This window comes from Channa argus, chromosome 14 (genome assembly GCF_033026475.1).
Source record: "Channa argus isolate prfri chromosome 14, Channa argus male v1.0, whole genome shotgun sequence".
In the NCBI taxonomy this organism is placed as follows: Eukaryota; Metazoa; Chordata; class Actinopteri; order Anabantiformes; family Channidae; genus Channa; species Channa argus.
The window spans coordinates 23,586,872-23,601,683 of record NC_090210.1 but is presented as its reverse complement, the minus strand read 5'-3'; the positions used below and the strand labels follow the sequence as shown (position 1 = coordinate 23,601,683).

Genomic DNA, 14,812 nt, shown 5'->3' with positions numbered 1-14,812 from the left:
TCTACCCACAGTACTGCACACACCTTTCTATCAGAATGAAATCATACACAGAAAGCATCACATAGGCTAAAATAAGGATATGTAGATGTGTTATTAATAGTATTAATAGTCAATGGTGGATAAAGTCTTTAAAAACTGTACTTACGTAAAAGTACAATTACCCAAAAGAAATGTCCTCCAGTAAATGTTTTTGTACCCACTGACATTTCTACTGTTCTACTAAAGAAAAGTAAATAAGTACATGAATTGTATTTTACTTGAATTTCTTTCTTCTGGATTAGAAATGTTTCTACTTATCCAAGCAGCTTCTTCCGTCTAGATAAAGTGGCTGAGGAACCCACCTATATCCTGCACAGTAGCCTGTGATCCACCCTGGCCTGGGTTAAGGTGGGAAAAGGGTGGACGCATCAAGATGTGACAATTAAGACCCTGACGCCCTAAACCTCTAAGATGGGGGTCGTTAGGTGTGGCCCTCTTGGTGGATGTGTGAAGTGGTCTTAATCTTCCTGGTGATGGATGAAAGGGCAGCTTGAAAAATGGGACACAGGTTGTGCCTGAGGCCTCCTCCTCTGTGGAGAGAAGGATTCTCCATGAGAACATAAATGGCTTCATGTACTCCTCTCTCATACCCTCTGTCTTCTCTGTTCAAAATGTGGACAATGTTGTCCTCAAACCAGTGTCCTTTGTCTTTCAGGTGTAGGGATGTGGTGCAGGGTCCTGATGACTCCTAGTTTATGTTGCAGTGGGTGGTGGGAGACAAACCCTAGGCACTGGTCCATGTGTGTGGGTTTCTTGTAGATTTCTATTTCTAGGTTGCCACAAGTCCCAATATTAACTGCGCAGTCCAAGAAGGCCAAGTGTGTTGTCATTGGTGTCCTGCCTGGTGCACTTGATGATGATGTTATCTGCATTTATGTGGTCTGTGACCCTATCGATGGCGTGGTCTCTTTCCAGCAGTCAACGGTCTTTAACCGTTTTCTCGTAGTTGCTGGAGAGATCTCTTTTCAGCTTCTCATGTGTGTCATGTTTGACTAAGAGGGTGAAGACTTTATTGTACTAATCCTCAGTGATCAGGGCAACTGTGCATCTTCCTTTGCCGGTTGGGAGAATGGCGATGTTTTCATCCCTGCTATCAGGCCAGGGTGGAACAAAGGCCTACTCTGGATGATCCCCAGCCACTTTTATTCAGACTGAAGAATCTGCTTGGATAGGCATTCTAACCACGTAGAAAGAAGTCCAGGTGACATGTTTCAATCTTCTGTCTCTCTCTTCCTGTCAGCACAAGTGTAAATTGAGATAATTGCTCCCTTTGTAGCATTGGCAGCACAAAGATTTTATTTTTTTCTACTGGACTTACTGGTAGTATTTTTACAAAAAGGCAACACGGGGCCAAAAGAGCACGTCTGCTCTTTGAGTTGATGCTTTCTTTTTCTGCCAGTAGATGGCAAAATAACAGCTGTGCAAACATGCTGACAGCTGACAGAAAAACACTGAGAAATGTGATACATTATCTAATCTCACAGGATTGCAAACTTAAAACACTCACTGACCTTTGGTTTTGTATAGGCACATTATAAAACAGTTATTATTATAATATCATTTTATACAGGTTTACCACAAGGCTGGACAGTAGCTATGTTAGCGCTCCTGCACAACCCTGACCTTGATCACTATTAACATAGTAAACTTTTATACTAATCCACCTTGGTTTATTGGCTCACCATAAGCGTGTACTAATACCATTTTATATATACACTGATTAGTCCTAACATCATTACCACCTGTGCAATTTACTGCAATCTAATGCAGTGGCTCCGCATGAATTCTACTTTTAAATAGGGTGGAATTGTCACCTTTTTGACAGTTTAAAAAGGTGACAATTCCACCCTATTTAAAACGAATGAGGTGACTAGAACATTAGAACCACATCTTCTTATAATGCGCTCCAGTAAAACTCCAGTACCACTTTGACCTCAATAATAAATACTTAGTAGAGTTAGATATAGTAGAGATAGATATCTATAGATAGATAGATACTAATAGATAGATAGATAATATATCATCACTATGTATTTTCATATTTAATTTTGGTTTTTATTCATATTTTAGTTTGTTTATTTGAGCATTTTAGGCTGGATTTGTATTATTTCTCTTACAGTGAACTGAAATGATTAACCGATAAGCACACAGTTGAGTTTAATATTAAATAGTGTTTGGAATAACCTGTGGAATAGCACGTGTAGCATTTAGCATTTTGGTCTAACGTGGATAAAGTGGAGAAAGTTTTGGAACCTTTCGATAAATATCCATATGCTGTTTAATGATTCTGTTACGATGTTTTTTGGTCTCTTGTGACACAACGCGAACCCGGAAGTCCACGAGTGGGAGTCGTCTCGCTCTACCTTCGCACTCTTGGACGTTAAACTGAGGCGTCGGGCGACATTTTCAACACACCAGCATCAGCGCTGACGTGGGATCTACGTGAGCGAGGGCACGCGCCGTCCACCCATACTGTCATTGGTGACGAGTGACTACGTAAATCTTCGGTAAGTCGCGGCGAAGCTGTCGCCTTTTCGGCGTGCGCCAGTCGAGCGGAGCCGGAGCGAAGTGGGCAAACTTGTCTGCGCTGCGGGGAACTTTTCATTAAAGCTGCTCGACATGGAGACCAACCATGTCCCCAGTCCGCTCAGCTGCCAGCGGCTCACTTCTGTTCAAGTTTACCGAGTTGCCTCAAGTTCGACGGACTAAGATCCATAACGGAAGTCGCTCGAAAGACGTCTTCTCATAATAAAATGTTCTTAATACGTCATATTTATGGAAACGACACGTTCTGTTAGATATAAACGTCATCTACTTGTAACTGGTGTTTGTGAAGGAGAAACTCTTTGAAATAAAAGTGGGAATTTCTAGCACAGTTTACATTTTTAGGCGTCCAATCGCTATCAAAGAAAGGAAGTGAACTTCCTTTGTGCAATTTGTGTAACTTGATTTATTGAAAGTCTTTCTACACAACGTCGTGAAAGACACCAATAAACAGGTGGGGATTGTGTGTCCAACACGCAAGAGTTCGCTTTTACACATGTTCTAAAAGGAAATCGAAATCATTAGATTTATTGAATAATGCCTTAAAATAATTGTGATCTTGTTCATTTCTTATTCACTTAAAAAGAACACGTTCTAATCAACTCGTACAATAGACAAATTTTAATTGAAATAGTGTGTTTACAGTGTCCTATCAATCAGGCCTGATGGCTGAGTGGCCCTGATCTACAAATGTAAAGAAATTAACTATTATCTTCTCTCTGGCGCCAGCTGTTGATCTATCCGCCCTGAGCCAGTAAATGCACTGTAAAAAACTTTTTAATACCAAGTCTCAGCCAGATCCCTAAAATTATTACCTAGTTTCTTTGCGAACATTAATAAGAATCTGCATTTTATTTGAATTTGTAATGTTTTTGTCCTGAAGTCTGAAATCGTGGCTGCCACACATAATGAGCACGAGAAATGGCTGCTATGTAATACAAACATGCCACAAAGTGAACAAACAGTCACTGTCAACAGAGAGCTTCAGACATGTCTTTATGACTCACATGCAAACTGGCAGAGTATCAAAACGGCGCAAACAAAAGGTAGCTGAATTCAAAGTTTATTGATTGTGTTTGGCTGTATTGATCTGCATTAGTAGTATCAGGAAAAAATGGTGACAATCATGTTGAATAGTGGTGCAGATTCAGAGTTTCAAAAGCAACAATATTTTGTAGTTTACAGTCGTCGATCAGAGCTTTGTTCTTAGCACCTTGGACACAGCAATTAAACCTTCATGGTGAACTGACAGATAAGAATAAATACTTCAAGCATGGATGGATTAGACAATGAGTCTACAGGTGCAGTGAGGGTTAATATTTGTTTTTTAAAATTTGCAGAGCTCGGTTAAAAGCCACAACATAACCAAAAGAGATGAAAAAGAGATGTGGATCAGATCCACGAGCCAATATCCTGTTTAACAAAAGGCCAAAAATGGAGTTTAATACATGAAAACACAACAATGGTATGTTTGTTATTCTTCTATTGGAAGAAGAACATATCAGCTTCAGTATCTGTCTCATCTCTACGGTCATCTTTCTCTCTAGGTGAGTGACTATGGACGCCTCAGCATCGTCTGATTCCATGACAGATGGAGAGGACAACCACAGTGAGGCCAGTCCATCTCCTGCTGCCACCACTCAGGTTCACAGGGCAGCAATGTCACTTCACGAGACACCTTTTTTAATACCATGTATATGGTTCTTTATTTTGCCACTATTGTCTTGATTTGTGCTGGCAGGTGTCTGTGGCAGACGAGTCCCCTGGTGTGACCGTGGTCCAGCTGTCTGATGGTGAGACGGTGCAAGTCCAAGGGGTCATCCAAGCCCCACAGACGTCTGTCATACAGTCACCACAAGTGCAACCTGTCCAGGTGAGGGCACACACTTGTCTGAGTGCTAATTAGACACAGTTCCATTTTTTAAAAAATGATATCATTGTCATCATTTGAATCAGCCAAAACAAGCAGTTTTAAACCCTCTGGGGGTCAAGTCCTCAACTCAAGTCTTAAGACGTGTACAGGTGACTTCTAAAGTCAAGCATCTAGTAATTTAAGTCAAGTCCAAGTCCAAGCTGAGTTAAGTCAAAAGTAAAGCAAACATCTATTCAGAGGATGTAATGTACAATACTTCATGTGTTTTACACTGGCAGTGTTTGTGTGTACTGAGATATTCTGAGTGCTCTGAGTACTGAGTGCTCGGGATCTAATGCAGTGCATCGGTTAATAGGATTGATGTGAGCAGCAAGAGTGGAGGTTTAAGCTGATCGGTCTAACCTTCACATTAAGGAGATGTTGTTGTTGTTGTTGTGTCTGGATAAGAAGACGACTGCACAAGCTGCACACACTCCAGGCAACAGTGACCTGTGGGGTGAAGATGTGACACACAGGCCAAAAGTCATGATGGGATTCACTAATCTCTAGTCTGGAAATAATTCATGAATAATAATTGAAGCAGATAGCATGCTGCAGGAGAGTTTCATACTGCAGCAGAGACGACTTTGTCATTTCATGAAAAGTACCTTTACAAGGAAACTGGTTTAGGAGAGAGATTGAATCTCTGAAGTGAAATGTGCAAAAGTGCAGACGTACACCACAACTTGGTTTTGTTAACTACCGTAAGTACTTGTGTACTTTATATCAGCAAGTTCATCTTCGCTGTGGTATTCTACAGTTGTGTTGGAGCCTGTTTATTGAACAGGAGCCAGTTGAAACACTGTGTGCAGACAGACGAAATGCTTTGACGAACCTCTACTTTGAAAGCACAACAAGCAAAGGCCTAACTTCTGTTTCCATAATTATCAATGAATGGGCACGGACACACCCCTGTTTAACCTGGCTTAGATCGACACACAGACCAGCAAAGCAGCGTTGGTGTTTGTGATGCATCACTAATAATGTGAGTCATAATAGCTAATCGATGAATGTCATGAAAAAACATGTCGGACTTCAGCTTGGTTTTATTCCAACAGTAGCGTTTAAGTGACAAACCTAGATGGAAAAGGAGGGCGTTCATTCTCACATTCACCAATAATTATACGGCGTGTAGGACTCTGTGAAGGCTCTGTAGGGACATGCAATGTGTTGAAAAGATTATGGCTCAAAATATAACGCCGCTCTCTTTGACGTCACCCCGAAAAGAAATGCCTCCATAATGCTTATGGATTAATCAATATGCTTGTTTTCTTCAGATTGCTACTGTAGCAGAGCTGGAGGGTGATGAGTCAGCCACAGACACTCAGAAGAGACGAGAGATCCTCTCTCGGCGTCCATCTTATCGGTGAGAAGACGTCAGTAGTAAACAAGAGGGTGATAAGCAGCTCATAATGTGCAGAGTGTAAAGTGTTTGTGTGGAACGTCAGTCTTTTTTATGTCAGCTGTACTGATTTGAATTTCCCCTGATGGCGTTTCACCTCTCGTCGGAAAGGCTTCTCCACCTCAGGATGGCTTTGGTCTTCTTATAAGCCACTTTCAGTGCAGTCCTGACGTGCGTCCCCAGAGTTTTCTGAGTCTGCCAGGTGTCCCTATGAACTCTGAAAGAGGTCCCACGTTCCTTCTGTACATCGTGGCCACGGAGATTGTTGAGTACAAGTGGTGGGGGCAGCTTCCACAGTCCTTGTTCTGTGTAAAAAATAGTCTGAGTTCCTTCTTTCTGTTTCTGTTTTAAGTGTAAGCAGAAGGAAAATAACAAGGAGGGATTTTAGTCCCTTTGTGAAGCACTTTGTTATTGTCTTTTGAAAAGTGCTCTATAAATAAAGATTATTATGAAGATGATTATTATCATTCTTATTATTACTTCCATAGTAGGGATCTAAGAGAGCGTTGTGGCCCACTGCTACCCCCCCACCCCCCACCCTGCTTGCTGCAATAGTACAAATTCATGTACTCCTCAAAGTAGAACCGGAAGAAGCAAGCTGAAAATCACTAATGTCGCATTTTAACGACACCACAAAGGTGAAACGCCTGGGACTCTGTTCAGTCAGGCAGACATGAAACACCTTCAAGAGTCTTAAGCAAGTTCAGTCGCCAACCAAGTTGGAAAGTCGGCGTGGAGTAATTTTATGTAATCTTCTTGTTCCACAGAAAAATCCTCAATGAACTTTCATTCGATTCACCAGCGGTTCCTAAAATTGATGAAGAAAAGACCGAGGAGGAGGCACCAGCCTCAAGCACAGCTGTATCATCAGTGCTGTCCTCCGTCTATCAGACCAGCTCAGGACAATACAGTGAGTTCACACAGGAACTTATTCTAATTTACCAGAATAATGTACAGAGGTACAACTTGCTGCATGTTACACAGTTTATTGCCTCTGTGCACTTTCTGGTAGTAGTTAATATTAACATGTGCCGTAGTATCCAGGTGCCTCAGTGGCTGTTGCTAGTATAGAAGTGTGGAAGTTCATAGTTAGTGGACCTTAACATTTTTCTTTAGTGAACTGATGGTTTTTTTATTGTCCTTGAGTTTCATGTGCTACAAAGCCAAAGAAGAACTCGTTGCACACTGAAGAAAATGAACATGCTGTTAAGTCACACCTGAACTTTGACTCCACACAGTTGCAATTGCTCAGGGCAAAGCCATCCAGCTGACCAGCCCTGGGGTGGAAGCCCTACAGGGGGCCCAGACCCTGACAGTGGGCAGCTCTCCCACCCCACAGGCTGGAGCCACCATCCTGCAGTATGCAACTCAGCCTGGAAACTCTCCACAGCAGTTTTACATCCAGGGCGGACAGGTGCTCTTTCAAGGTAACGTTTCAGTAAGTTTTGTGTGTGTGCAAATGGTGAAGGAAGTGGTTGAGCCCTGGTTTCCTTGTGAGCATTGAGCCAATCATCAACAAGGAGGCGATGCAGATGTTCAGTCAGTGACCAGCACGCCACATCATTTATAATGACGTATCAAGCATCAAGTATCCAGAATGAATCCGGTATATAAGTATAATTAGCCGAAAAGAAATCCCCCCATTACAAGTCCCACTTCAAATCTTTAACGTTTTACTCAAGTAAAAGTAAGAACCAGATTATCTACATTTTACTTTTTAAGTACTTAATCCACAGTGATGATGGGAATTATGGCAAAACATGTACAGGAACACTGGTCAAAGGTTGGTAAAGGTATAATACATGAGCATGTATTAGTTCATCATACTTTCATAACAAAACTTTATATTAAAACCAATTGGTGTTAATGTTGTGGCAGATCAGTGTATAGTGTGTCTATATATTTTGACACGCTGTGTGTGTCTTTGGCTGTGTGTGAACCAAGCTGAGAGACACGTTCCTAAGGGACAAGATTCATTTCCACTGTGACACACTGCAGCACGAATGAATTGTCTAAGATGTGTAAATCATATTTAACATGATAATCCCCAACGTGATGATTGGATTTTGCACATAAAACCTTGTACCCAGAACCCTGGGTGTTAGGAGCCACAGTCCTCATACTCCCCCTGAAGCTTCTTGGTGAGGTGGACCGGATCTCCTCACAGAAGGACGTCTCGACAGTTCTGAGATCTCATCTTCAGGTGTGATCATCTTTGAGTCCAGTCGTTTTTGCTCGTTTGCAACACTGTATTGGCAGCTGTGCAATATTTTTTTTTCTCAGCTATTTCATCCTCTTTGTCCCAGGAGCTTTTAATACAACTCACGCAGTAGATATGTCCACAGGGAGTAGTCATTGGACGCTTCAGTGGATCCAGACAGACCAAACAGCAATGCGTTTCTGCTGCTCTGATCAGGTTACACGGAGTACAGGGCTCTGTGTTCCTTTCTTCGTGCTACTTGCATGTGGTGATCAGCTGAAAATGGGCCTCTCTGCTCTTGCAGACTGCTCTCTGATGTTGTACATGTTCCTTCTACGGCTGAGAGATAACAGAAACTGGAGCTTTACTGAGAGACCAGAGTGACTAAGCAAGTCGCTTTCCAAATCCAGATGTTTCAGTTTCCATCAAAAGAGCCTGTGAAGTTACAGTAACATGTGTCACACTAGATGTTATGTTTGAGAAAAACAAAGGAAAAAGTGCATAAAAATTGATCCCATCGTTTGAATGATTGACATTTACTACTTAAGAAAACAACTGTCTACTTCGAACCTCGTTCAGACCTTCAGAGTCTGAAGCTGAAATTGAAATTGTATTTGCTCACAGAGACTCAAAGAACTGTTATCTATGGGGGTTTTCTGTATGTAAACACCCATTCATTTGTCTGCTTCTTCTGAAGAAACTGTCTCTAAATTAATGCATCATTTCCTGTTTGGAGGACTTTCCCGTCGGGAAACTTTTCTCCCAGACTTGGTTTTTGCTTTAGAATTTAACAATTTGAGTAGTGAACATGTGGCAAAGTCATAACGTAAAATTCTGTCTTCCTTCCTCTGTTGTTTTACACACACACACACACACACACACACACACACACACACACACACACACACACACACACACAATAACTAGTTAGGGTGCTCAACAGTTTGCACGGCAGCCACTTGGGACACAATAATATCCTCTTGTTTGTTGAGCGTCTCTCTAGTTGCGTCACTAGGGCTAAAAATACAACCTGGCCCCTGCCACCACCCCCTTCAGCTCCCCCCCCTCCCTGCCTGCCTCCCTCCCTGCCTGCCTGCCCAGTTCACATTGTGTTGCCATACTTCAGAGTCTGATCCACAAAGGAGGGGGGTTGAGGTGGGAGGAACTAATCCAGGGTTTTTTTTACTGACTTCAGCAGGCAGCAGTGATGTCATTGTGATGTCAATGCCTGTAATTGTAATCGGGCTGCAAAGTCAACGAGTGACCACTCTGATGCAGGCAGAGCAGCTGAGAGGCAAAAGGAAGAAGAAGAAAGAGAGACTCAAGTCACGCAGACAGGAGTAAAGGTAGAAGAGTGGTGTTTTTTTGTGTGTGTAGAGGTGCTTTGCTGCCGCGGTGCTGGATTATTGGAAACAGGAGATGGCTGTAACTGGGGATGAGACTGAGTCAGGTATGAGTTTCATGTTTTTTTATGATTCGTGTGCAAAACTCAGTCTGTTTCTTTGCTACACTTTAGTGGGACGTGTATGCATGTGTGTAAGATTACACCTGCAGAGAAGGACAGGGAAAAGAAGCTTTGCAGTATTTTTTCAGCTCTAAGATCAAATTGGTTTTAAACCAAGACATATTTCAGTCATTTGGTTCCCTTTGAAATTACTTCATGTTATATCAAGTATCAAGTAACAGGGAGAAAACATTGCCACAGGTTGGAAGCCGTCCTTCCCATTTCAGCACAGGAAAAACACGGACAGAAAGCAGATCTAACAAGTCAACACACATTTAGTTAGTTTGCTCAACTCTGTTCCTGTCAGTCTGTATCCTGCTTGTACACCCACCCACCCACCCACCCACACACACACACACACACACACACACACACACACACACACACACGCACAGTCCAACCTCTGAAGCACTCTGGTGGTTGTCAGGCAGAAAGGCAGGCGGGGGGAGGGAGGGAGGGAGGGAGGGGGTAAGAAGTAAATGGGCGGGTGGCAGTAGGGGAGTAAGATAGTCGTGGGTTTGACGTCACTCCAGTTTCCTGGAACAGAAGCCAGGCAGGGAAGAGAGAATGCAAAACGGGCGAGTGAGACGCACACACTGACGTCAACACAGCTCGAGTCACTGTGTTATCACAATAAGAGGAGAGTGTGTGTGTGTGTGTGTGTGTGTGTGTGTGTGTGTGTGCAGAGCGGGAGGGGGGGGGGGAACAGAAACTTCTCAGGAACAAAGTGAAAAAGAGAAACTGAAATGCTGAGAGACCGGAGGCAGATCAGTAACAGCTGAGTCATCGGTTCGATAACTCAAGCAGAGAATAAACCACAACCAGAAAGCTGCTTTTTCCAAAGTCACTGTGTTGGTCTTTTTGTTTTTGGTTAGTTTTTCTCCAAAACTCAGCAAACTACCACTTATCATCATCACACAGTGTTGTAAATACGACTTCAGCTCACAAACACACAAGTGAATAATCCATGGAAACCTGCCACAAGAGGGAAAAACCCATGTGTGCACACGAGGCAACAGCACATTCTGAAGAGTTAATGGAGTTAACCTCTGTTAACATTTTACTGTGTGTTCACGCAGTGTTCCAGTCCAAAGGGTGTCCGTCTGGTTACATGCAGCCGAAGCTGAACAGTGTGGAAATAGTAACATAAAACTCTTTATTCAAATAGGTTTACTGACACACACTAACAGCAATGCTAAACCACGAGTTACTCATTTGTGAGCTCAAATGAAGTAAAAGAAGAAGAAGGTATTAATCTGTGCACAAAAGTAAAGACAGAAAATACTTGTGTGAGGACAATTGACTTTGTGTTTCACAAGACACAATATTGAAACTAAATATTGAAACAAGTGTTGGTGTCTGTCAAAGTCGCTGTGATTTAAGGAGCTGTGACATAGTCAGTTCATCTGACAACATTGGGGCCAGCTGCACATTAAGACTTTAGGTCCAAAGATGGAACTAAAGTGACAAAAAAACTTTTATAAGCTCACAGTTTAAGAGGAAATTTGGAGGAAGTCATCCTCTGGTGAAATACATACGTGCTCACTGTATTTCTCAGAGGAGAATGAAAAGAACAGACTGTGTGGATGTACATAGGAAATAACCCTGGAAGAAGAAATAACAGTTCCCTTTCATACATTCGCAGCCGCCACAGGAGACATCCCTGCCTACCAGCTGCGGTCACCCAACTCCGGTTTGGCCCAGAGCGTCGTGATGGCCGCATCCCCGGGCCCCATGCAGAGCCCATCGTCACAGCACGCCGAGGAGATCACCCGCAAGAGGGAAGTGCGACTGATGAAAAACAGGTGTGTACGAAGGCGGCTTCCGCACATCGTTCCCTAATTCACTCGCTGGTGTTGCAAGCTTTGACGTTCACATGTAGGGCAAAGGTCAAAGCTGCAGCTTTTAGAAATGTGTAAATGTTTGAGCAGGTGTTGCTGCAGTAGGTTCATGTCTGGGTGTCTGGGACAGTATCTACATAAGCCTGGAACTTGCGTTGCCTCTCAGAGTTAAGTGGCGTTTCCAATCAAAATCATGCTTTCATCCTCTTTCCTCTGCAGGGAGGCAGCTCGAGAGTGTCGCAGGAAAAAGAAAGAGTACGTCAAATGTCTGGAGAACCGTGTGGCAGTGCTGGAAAACCAAAACAAGACCCTGATTGAGGAGCTGAAGGCACTGAAGGACATTTACTGCCACAAAGCTGAGTAGCAGCGGCTGTTTGTGGTCACGGGCTGAAGACACCGCTGTTTACACACACAAAAAAGAAAAGACTCTGGAACAAAAAGTGCTTTGACCGTCTTTGTTTCTCTGCTCACTCAGGCCCGGTTTTCGGCAAATCCAGAAGTGTGCCGGGAAAAATTCAGAAAGCTCGAGCTTGCCAGTTTCGCTCTCGTTCTTATCTCGCGCTCTTTTGCATGTGAAGACTCAAGTGTCGTGCACGCCGTGCTTGCTGCTGTTGCCAATGAGAGCCGGCTGAAGAAGAAGACGAACAGGAAGAGGAAGCGCAGGTGCTTCCTGAAAGTACACCGCCGAAGTGCAGAGATTATGACTAAAAGAAAAAACACAAAAAAACAAAACCCATGGCCAGGTCGGCCATGTCTCTTTACCAGCAAATTGTGATGAGGTCAGGCGAGGTGCACGAAAAGCTACACGGATCCACCACCAGCTTCAACCAGGCAACTCATCTGTGTTTACCTGATAGTGTCATTTGTGTAATTTATGCTTCTGTTTGTAGCCGTTTCAGCCATTCCTTCATGCAAACACACGGACGAGGAGAAATCTCATCCACCTGATCTCAGTTTTAGTATCAGATGATTTGGGGTCTTTTTTTGTTAAGTAAAAAAAAAAAGAAATGCACAATAGAAGTCCTCTCGTGTTTTGCCGCTCGTGCACAGAACTTCAAGCCACTGTAGAGAGGCATTATCTGAATCCAAACCTGCTCAGCGACAGAGTCTTCACCACTGAAGGGACAAGATTGTATCAAAGCACAGAAAGTACCAAAGTGTCCGTGTGGCTATTATTAGGATTTACATTCTATCGCATTTATCTGAGGAATTTTACTCCACAACTTTCTATCTTCTGCAAAGCCAACGTTGTTAGTCATGTTCCAGATGAGATTGCTGACGCCGTACTATCCTGAAAAAAAAAACCTGAAAAACCTCAGTTTTGTAAAGAAACGTCAGGAAATGACTCAAACTGCTGTGTTTGACTCTCTGCAGGCGTCAGTTTCGTTCTTCAAGTGATGGGTGTCCATTGTGGAAAAAAACTGTATTTGAATATGGCTAAATATTATTACCATGCTCTGTTTAAAGGGTAATGCCAAATTCTTTATTATCATTATTATTTTTTTTAATGTAAAGGTGTTTGATATCTTGTGTTGTTTCTGGTGAATTTGAAACCCGCTCGCTTTTTCTGTTTCTCTAGTTGCCGAGTTTGTTCCGCTGACAGTACTTTCTGTTGGTAATTGACACAAAGAGCACTCCTGTAATGTAACAGCTCGTCTCCTTTAGCTGCCGAAGCTCTTAAAGTTAGCACTTAGTGCTTTAACTAGTGTTTAGCTCTATGACAGTGTTATGAATCATCCCTGATAGTCTCCAACCGAACGACCTGTTCCCGAGGAAATGCTCCTTCTGTTAATCTTAAGACAGGCGGCGATGAAATGAAGCTCTTCTTTGGACTTTTTTGCCGTTGTCAAATGGCTCCTTCTTTCACCTTGGCGTACTTTCTTGTTTGAATTGTAAAACTAAAACTGTTTTTTGTTTATCTAATAAAATATTCAGATGAAATATGGACTGTGGCTTCTTTTTCACAGAATATTTATGAGGGTTCCCGCTCCCCCTTAATATATACAAATAAGTATTTCCGGGGTTGGCGAGTAACTAAGTTTATTTTATACAAGTGCAGTATTCGAATTACTAGATATACAAACCTGCCTTCCAGACATTTTGGGAAGCTCTGTAAAATGTAATGAAAACCTACTATTGACTGCAAAAAGCACAAAGGCAAAACTGGCCTCTTATTTTCATTTCATGCTTCTCCAAAAGCTCCCGGTTCTTTCAGCGGGTGACAGGTGTAGTTTGCATTCTTTTACTACTGAGCCGGGCTGTTGTGGATTCATATTGTGTCGCTAAACTGTGCAAGGTCTTTGAAATGTTATTTTGAGAAACTTACACGACATTCAAGCGATTCCACACATCACAAACCGCAGTCTGATCCCTGGCCACTGAGCAGCTTCTCTGGAACCACTGGGACTTAAAGGTCTCATTCAAGGGCGTGACGGTGGTGTAAAGGAGGCAGGCACTACCTTTTCACCGGCCACAGGTTCGCTTGTTTAACCTTTAGGCCACCACTGCCCCCTTTTTATACGCAGTCATGATGCTGACCTGCTGCTGGTTCAATTCATTAGCTGTGTTTTTTTTTTTCCTTTTTCTTTTGCTGTAATCAAACGCAAAATGAAGAAATATATCGTTTCTCAAACGATCAAGTATCTTAGTTCCAACATTTCTTTTCCAAGTCATAAATGTCTCTTTTGATTCTCATTTTACACTGTGTCCCAACTTTTCTGGAAACGCGTTTGTATGTTTTTAGATACTTGATTAATACTGAGTTTGTTTACTTCTACTAATTAATTTTTTTTAAAAGAAAAAAAAACAAAACAGAAATGACATACATAGTGGCCATATTCACGGGCCTGTGTTCACAGCTATAAAAGTGAAGTAACACTTCAGGCCGAGCGCTGCAGTATATCCAGGAATTTAACAGTTAAGAGAAGTGAGAGAGTTTTCACGTAAATGTTAAAAGTATGCAGGCTTTTTACTGTGGCAGCTCTACAATGATCTAGAGTCGTGGTAAAGCCGTGTTTACTGAACTGAAACAAGTCATGATAACAAATTGAAAGGAGGATTTTTAAGCCAACTGAGGTTTAAGGAACCGGTGACATGAAATTACTTTTTAAAAGGCCGTGCGCGTGGAAATGAGGTGTTTCCATAGCAACCCCTGGTGATACAGCTTTGACCTTGAAGTGGTTGTTGGCAGTGAAAGCCAAGATAAGTCTCTGTGTGTCTTTATTAAAGCGGGATTAGTCTTTACCCTCACATTGATGTGTTTTAGTGGCACACATGCACCTGAACACACCACACAAATGCACCTGCCTCTGCACGGCCCCATGCAGCAACACACCCATACAAACAGGCGCTTTGGCTTTCGTCCTTTATC

General features: G+C 42.6%; 1 protein-coding gene across 4 annotated transcripts; it reads left to right on the top strand.

The window, feature by feature from the left end:
• The first annotated feature begins 2,396 nt into the window (after positions 1-2,396).
• On the top strand, positions 2,397-13,383 carry crema (cAMP responsive element modulator a). 4 transcript variants are annotated; one of them, XR_010910553.1, is made up of 8 exons: positions 2,397-2,546; positions 4,131-4,227; positions 4,325-4,456; positions 5,773-5,861; positions 6,665-6,807; positions 7,136-7,324; positions 7,988-9,443; positions 11,247-11,379. XR_010910553.1 is itself a non-coding variant. In XM_067473768.1 (8 exons), the coding sequence occupies exons 2-8, from the start codon at positions 4,141-4,143 to the stop codon at positions 11,804-11,806; spliced, it is 945 nt and encodes a 314-aa protein (XP_067329869.1). In that variant the 5' UTR covers positions 2,410-2,546; positions 4,131-4,140; the 3' UTR covers positions 11,807-13,383. The 4 variants fall into 4 exon arrangements, 3 of the variants coding, with proteins under 3 accessions (XP_067329870.1, XP_067329869.1, XP_067329872.1); XM_067473768.1 differs by lacking the exon at positions 7,988-9,443 and adding an exon at positions 11,662-13,383 and having other exon boundaries at positions 2,410-2,546; positions 11,247-11,406; XM_067473769.1 differs by lacking the exon at positions 11,247-11,379 and having other exon boundaries at positions 7,988-9,520.
• The last annotated feature ends 1,429 nt before the right edge of the window (positions 13,384-14,812 follow it).